Source organism: Poecilia latipinna, unplaced genomic scaffold (genome assembly GCF_001443285.1).
Source record: "Poecilia latipinna isolate Pla-1442-1.1 unplaced genomic scaffold, P_latipinna-1.0 Scaffold1408, whole genome shotgun sequence".
NCBI lineage: Eukaryota > Metazoa > Chordata > Actinopteri > Cyprinodontiformes > Poeciliidae > Poecilia > Poecilia latipinna.
The window spans coordinates 65,111-72,802 of NW_015114024.1; the positions used below are offsets into that span (position 1 = coordinate 65,111).

At 42.3% G+C, this 7,692-nt stretch overlaps 1 protein-coding gene across 1 annotated transcript in view; it reads right to left on the bottom strand.

The window, feature by feature from the left end:
- Positions 1 to 4,904: 4,904 nt before the first annotated feature.
- Positions 4,905 to 7,692, bottom strand: part of LOC106962393 (zinc transporter 6-like) — a 14,652-nt gene continuing 11,864 nt past the window's right edge. The window contains exons 3-4 of the mRNA XM_015056800.1: positions 6,994 to 7,062; positions 4,905 to 5,501 (exon numbers count right to left, since the gene is read on the bottom strand). Coding sequence (XP_014912286.1) covers positions 4,905 to 5,501; positions 6,994 to 7,062 — 666 coding nt within the window. The remainder of the gene's footprint in view (positions 5,502 to 6,993; positions 7,063 to 7,692) is intronic.

Genomic DNA, 7,692 nt, shown 5'->3' on the forward strand with positions numbered 1-7,692 from the left:
ATTGTCTGTAGATGTTTGGATATTAAGTTCATAAAGTTAATTTGTGTCCAGATTAAGTTCATAAAGTTAACTTATATACACACTGGATGTCTATATGCTAGAAACGGCAAAATAATCATCATCATCATCATCATTAATGACAAAAGGAAGGCCTTATAGACTCTGAATGTAATTTAAATTTTGTTGTAGATGTAGCAGGAATAAATATATTTTTGCACGTCTATGTTTTATAGTTACATTTCATAGTTTGTGCAAATGGATCTGCCAGGTTTAGCTACAAAGTCCGTTTCTTACAGTAATCTGGTCGATATACTACTAATTAACTAACAGCGTCACAGTTTGGTTATTTTTAGAAACATTTGAAAAATCCTTACCGCCAATGAAGTGATCAGAGCAAATCCGGCGGAATTAGAGGCCCGTGTTTCCTGTGGAGATTATCCAGTTGATGCTGAGCAGGAAAGTTTCCCGCCTTCCCGGGACTAAAAACCTTCCCTTCTCTGTTTTATCGCCTTTGTTTTTACCTCCTTGAGTCCAACAATATCCAACATCGCGGTTCTGTAACGCGAACAACGAGGCGGAAAGCTGCTTCCCAACTCTCAAGATGGCGAAAGATCATTAAAAAAAGACAAAGATGGCGACGGAGCACCGGATATGGGGGATGTGACGTCATGTAGGAACTATTTTTAAAGTCCCCTCAAAATGTATCCTGTGATCTGTATTATTGCTAAATATACAATCAGAAATCTCAGGACTCTCCGCTATAACAGCTGAAATGTCCATTTTGAACATATGTTTAATCACCATATGCAAAACTTTTCATTCACAATGAAACCCTGCTGTGAAATCTCTGATTGAATCCCTCAATTTAATAAAAATAACAATATATTTATTTCTAATTATATAAAATATTTTCAAAAAAACTATTTTTTAAATTAATTTAGTTTTTTTGTTTGTTTATATGCTTTTTCTATTTTCTTTTAATTTATTGTGTATTATTCTATTTTCTTTTCTTTCAAATATATATGTCTAGCTTTCTTAAATTTATCTAACCATGGATTCTGTGTATATTATATCTTGTGATTGTTTTTGATGTGATTGTTTTGAAAAAAACATATGTACAAGTGTTTATACCAATTTTCATTTAATTTGAAGAAGTTGGGAGGCAGGGAGAAAAGTAGAAGAGGAACCCAGAACTATAAAAATCTGTTTTATGATGTCAATAATGTAAAATTAAAGAGGCTTTAGTAAACACATCATGTTTATCTTCATATAAACTGCCTTACTTATACATTTAACAGTAACTCTACAACATGTTAAGCTTTATTTTACTGGTTTACAGTAACATTTGATAGGTTAATGGAATAGCTACATGCCTGACCTTTGACCTCAGGTGAACAGATGTCATTTTCCCCGTTAGCCAGCAGCTGACAGGTTCTGCTCAGATCAGGTTCTGGGGATTTTGTCAGATTACTGAAGTTCCTCCTGGTAGTTTGGTAATAATGGTGTGAAGTCACCCTGATGTGAAACCGCATCCGAGATTCAAAACGAAACCGTTTCACTTCAGAGGCTTAGAGCTGTTGAGCAAATCCAGAGCTCCGCTAAGCTGCCGGTGCAAAATACCGCTTTGTTTGCTCAAAATCTCCTCGAAAAGCCTCGCAACAGAAACACAGGACAGATTATCCTCTGTTGGAGAGGAAATTAAATTCTTCAGATGGGGCACTTAAACGGGCTCAGTGGTGATGCTGTGCTGCTGTGTGTGTGCGTGTGTGTGTGTGTGTGTGAGTGTGAAACTGCTACAACAACTGGGTTCATGATGCATCCTGGTTGCTATATTTCTTCCAAAATTGTAGAGTTCTCAGTTGTTCTTTCAGACGGCACCGATCGCTACGCTCAGTTTCCAGCTGCAGTTATCGCGTCAGTGAGGGTTTTCTATGAGTTTGAGGTTTCCACATGTTTATTCCAGCACAGCTACGTGAATATCCAACCACAGCCTTTCAAACTTAATTAGGTTTGGGCTGGACTTTGACTAGACCGCTCCAACACTATAGAGGGCAACAGGTGCAAATGCATTGAAAACACATGAATGACACAAACTCCAAAATACAAAACACAAAAAAAAAATAACGCAAACAAAAAAATGCTGCAACCACAGAAGCAAAGATGGCTGAAATATCAAAAACAACAGAAAGTATAAAACTCTACAAACTTACTCCAAATCCTCCGGACCACAAGGGGGAGTGGACCAACAAATCATACGGGACCCAACAGTAAAGACAGGATGTCATGATCCAACAGGACGTCCAGGAGAAAGTTGGAGAAATAAAGAAAAAGAGTCTTTTATAATTTTATAGGTTAGCAGCATATTTACAGAGGTAACATTACCTCCACCAGGCTCCCCCTGGTGGTCTGGAGGACTTTATATTTGCTGCTGTTTTTATGTATTTTAAATATTTTTTCCATTTACATAATTAATGTGTAAACTGTTTGCACCAGTTGTCCACCGTACTGCATCCTATTTCCTTCATTCTGCTCCAAATGTGGACCTTAACATTTTACTCTGAAAATCTTCGAAGTTCGTGATGGACGTGATGACAGCAATGGGTCGTTCTGATGGGCAGCAACAGTTGCTGCTCTGACATCATTGCTGATGTCTTTCAACCCTGGAATTGTTTTAACCTGAATTATAGCAGCCAAACCTGCTTTTAATCAGAAGTGATCCAGTTCATTTCACAGTCAGCTAACAGAAGCAGTGAGGGTGTACTTAGTTTTCCAATCAAATCTTTATGTTCCTGTTTGCTCATTAAATCCCAACAGGCTGGAGTCTGTTGTGGGTGTTTTAAATATTTGAGGTTTAGAAGCTTAAACACCTTTTATTACATCCTGGTATTTAACATGTTTGAACTGGAAGAGGACATGTTCTTATTTTGAGCGTTAGACTTTAAAGAAGCTGAAACTTAAAGTAAATGAGTTTTATTTTAGTTATTCAGTTTTGTGGTAAATCTGAATCGGGTCATTCTGCTGAAAACTGGGTCAATCTGGATATTAATGGAAACTATTTTGTGCTGAATTGTTGGTGAAAACTGAAGCATTTGCTTTCAGAAAGAGACTCTGGTGAGATTTTCCTCCAGTGGAACCAGTTCAACAGAACCCAGTGGCCCATCAGGAAACTGGTTCCCATTAAGGGGTTTTTAGGAACCAGTTCACCTGGCAGGAATCAGCCTGAACCTTCCTGAACAGCTTCTGGGGACGGCGGTTCGGGTCCAGCCGGCTAGCAGCAGAACCAGAACATAACGACCCGGCGCTGCCAGGGCTGGAGGGTTTCTCAGGCTTTGTGTTGGCGCCGCTTGGCAGCCGGGTCGTCCCAGTAATGATGCTGGGCTCAGATCCGACACGGTTCTTCTGTCACTGACCCAGAACCGGCTGGTTCTGATAGGTTTGGGTTTTTCACTACAGATGAGTTTGATTTCAGTTTGACTTTTTGTCTAATTCAGTTTTTATTTTTAGAGTTTTTACTAGTTAAATAGTTTTAATAAGTTATAGTAGCAGTTTTGGTTTTTAAATTCAGAATACCAAAATACTGAGGTTATTTTACATCGATTGGGTAAAGAATACTCAACAGAAAATACCATTTTCAAAAACTGTATTCAGTCACTGCTGAACAACCAGCTGGCTGCACTGGTTCGTTTTTCTAAAGGCTAATAAATTCATAAACATGAAGGATGTTATAATTTCAGTAAGCTTTATAATATTGTCCCAGTGAAAGTTTTTCTCTATTAATTACCGTTTCCATTTATTTCAGTTAACAAAAATGTTTTCTCATTTTGTTAGTTTTGGTAAAACTGTAATGGTTTTGGTTCTGCTGTTCGGGATGGAAACCAGTCCTGAACCTCCACAACTTATTATATTTACCTTGTTAATATTTGGCTGCAGAGATTCATTTCTTGCATTACATCAATGGTCTCAAAGATCCACCATATGAATATGCATCGAGTGTGAATCCTGCACAAATGTTCAGATTTCAAAGAAAATAAATTTTCTATTATTCATGGAAAATGAAGATTAGTGAACAATGAAAACAACCAACAGGATCAAGTTAAAGCTAAAGAAATGTAAATGTAGAATGTGCCGACAGTGATTTTCACTGTTGGACGATTCAGTTACTTCCTGATGACTCACTACTGCCCCCTGGCGGCCGTTCAGCTCCTGAAGTCTTCATCATCATCGTCATCATCGTCATCATTTTTAATCAGAAGACACTATTTAATAGTTTCAGATAAAATAATCTGTCAAATAGAAACAAATAAAGAGAGAAGAAGAAAAAACATCCATAGATCCCAAAACTTTTTTAATTTTATATTTACTGTTGCAGAAGTTTAAAGATAAAAAGTGGGATTAATGAGTTAAAATGTGTTTTTTTTTTGTCGTTTTTTTTACAAAATTAACCAAATATTTATTAAAATGTGTCCGATTTGTTCACTTTGTTCTGTTCTGATTTGTACCATTAATTCTTATTAAATGGGGATTTAAAGGAATCTGATGGTTTATTAGAAGTTTGTAACATGAGTTTCTCTCAGATCTGGAATCATTTCATTTCTGGTTTTCCTTCCCGGATCTTCATCAGGATGAAATCAACATGGTGATGTCATCAACTCCTTCAAAATAAAACCATTTTATTTAGATTTAAGCATTTATCTGATGCTTGAATTGTTACAGTCACACTCGGACTGGTTTTTCCTCCCAGCTGTACGAACCGAAGCTAACAGCTAACAGCTAACAGCTAACAGCTGGACGCTGCTGGTCCCGTTTCCCTCTGAATAAATAATCCTGAATGTTTCTCTGCAGCCACTCAGACTTTTCCACTCAGGAGTTTTCCCTCAACGTTTCTGGAGGAGGATCTGAGTCAGTCAGGGCTGGTAGTGTCTGTACTGGGACTGAGGCGCTGCAGGGTTGCCGGTTCCGAACCGGAGCGGCGGCGTTGAGCCAACAAAGGCAGTCCTGTAGCTGTGAGAGGAAGGGAGTCTGAACCCGGCGCCCAGGCCCGGCATCGCCAGGCCCCGCCCCGCCCCGGGCCCCGCCCCCAGCATCCCGGCGTACGGCGGCGCCCCGTAGGAAAGTCCCAGGCCTCCGTAGGGCCGGTGGGTGTGCTGGCCCGGGGCGGGCAGCACCAGCGGCGCCACGTTCCGGCCCGGCGTGTCAAAGGAGAACTCCGGCGGGGGGCTGCTGGACTTGGAGGGCGTGGAGGTCAGCGGGTCGAACTCCTGGCCTCCCGCTGAGCCGTACAGAACCGGAGGGAAGGAGGCGGCGTAGCCTTCAGGAGCCACCGGCAGCGGCGGCGTGGCGGCCGGGGAGGACAGCACGCCGCTCAGCAGGGGGCGGGTCCAGTCGTCCTTGAAGATCTGGACGGTCAGCGTGGCGACGAGCGGCAGCAGCCGGTTGGTGACGTGGGCCAGAACCAGCTGCTCGTTGGCGTCCCGCCGGATCCGGACGTGGGCGGAGCCAGCCTGAGCACAGAGAGGGTCAGAGGTCAGAGATCAACCAGAACTGAGGCGGCGGCCAGGAAACTGCTCGTTTCCATGACAACCCGACAGCGTGATCGCTTGGGTCCAAAGAGAACATCGATGTGGACCTTCAGCATCCAAACAGTGAACGCTGCTGTGTGTCCAGGCCTCTCTCTCCTCATGGGGACGATCAGGCGTGGAAAAGGACACAGAGAGAGAGGGAGGGCGGGCGAGCGAGCGGCCCCGGGGGCTGGAGTGCAGTCAGGGGGGTCAAATGGGTTTGGACAGCTGCTCCGTTAGCGCTGGGCCAACAGCGAGCAGAAACATCCACACATGACAACAAGCAGCACCGCGGGGGCATCGATAGCCCCAAAAACCATCACAGCAGGGTAAACAAAGGTAAACACTGCAGGCTGCGCCCCCTGCAGGCCGGCAGGGGAACGGCACCTCACAGGACAACAACACTGCACTAAGTTTCAGTTTTATTGATTACCTGATTCTATTTTATTAAGTATTACTGCTACATGATGCTGTAACCACAACAAGGACTTTCCTTCATCTTATTGTCATGATGCAGCAAAAATCAGGAATTTATCCTGAATGAACAAACGCAGGCAGTGGAGTCTGACTGCTGCAGATCTGGAGGTATTTTTATTTACTCAGCTTCATCCGTCACCTTTATGCACACCAACAATGAATTTAAATCACTTAAACATTATTCATGTTTAATTCGTAAAGTTTGTTCCAAAATCACTGAGACTTTTGGCAGCGTCTCTAATAAATCCATTATCTTTGTCTGGTATTTGGCATATTTCACCTATTTTATTCTTTTACACTGTGTGGGTTTGTTGTTTAGAGTCTGTGAACAGACAGTTTATTTTATGATTTTTATATTTCTACTTTTAGGTTTTAGAAGAAAAAAAATAAGTTTGATGAAAGAATCAAAATATTTTCTTAAACTTTAAATTGATGGTGAATAAAAACTGAACAAAATAAACATTTTTCTGCACCAACATTACATGAAAACAGAGAAAACTGCTAAAGTATTGCAGAGCTGCTGTCTTGTTTCAATCCATCATGGCTCCCATTTCTTTTGCAGTAAAATTTATTTTGGTCCTAAAAACAAAGAACTTTAATGAATCGGATAATAAAAGGAGTCTGTGTTTCTCCATCAGAATCTCTGATATCATGAAAAGCTGCGCTGTGTGTCAAATGGGCTCCAGCTGAGCGGTTCTGCTGAGTAATCGGACCTTTTGTCTCCGTGTTTCCCCGCTCCCCGGCCAGCTGGACCGTCCGCAGCCCGGATGACGACATCAGAACCGACTCAGCGTGGTGACGGCGCGGCGTTCCCTCAGAGAACCGGAAGCGGAGCAGAGGGACGGTCCGCATGAATGACTCGTCCTCTGGTCCGCCCGGATGGGCCCACCGCTGACGCCCTCAGCCCACCAATCACAGCGCACCAGGCCCACCGGCCGTCCAATCACCACACACCTACCAGAGACCCAAACCCAACGGTCCAGAAGTGCTCGTTCCGGACCTCCAGGACGCCGTCCAGAGTCGACACCTGATTGGACACAAACAGAAACAGTTTCTACGCCTGTGATGACAACACAGGATCACACGATCAAAAATCAATAAAGTTTAAATTATAACAAACTGGAAGACATTTTAAATAAACTAAACAACAAATAAGATGAATTACGAAGTTCCTTCAACACGACCCACAGAACAAGACAGAAAACTTTTCTGGTTCAGTTTCGGTAGAAAGAGGAAGGCGATAAATCAAATATTTTACTGAACTCGTTCATCATGTGATTCTTTGCTCACAGCGACTGGCGCATGTTGGATTTATCCCAGATTAGGACCGACTGCTGGAAACTCATGACAGGAAGTAAATCTTACTTCAAATCTACAGATAAGACGTCGGTACCGGTCCGATTAATGAGACCCGGCTGATATCAAGAACTCCTGTTTGTTTCCGTCTTGTTGCTGTTTGTGAAGAGGAAGAGGAGGGAGCTGGTCATGTGACTGATAATGATGCAGCAAAGGATTATGGGATGTTTAACTGAAACAGAGGAGTGCTGCCAGTGATGTCATCGTTATTTAGATTATTGGTAAATATTGATGTTTGGTTTCCTCCAAACATTCAGCTGAACATGAATGTTGTCCTTCATTCAGTTTGTTAAGCATTGAC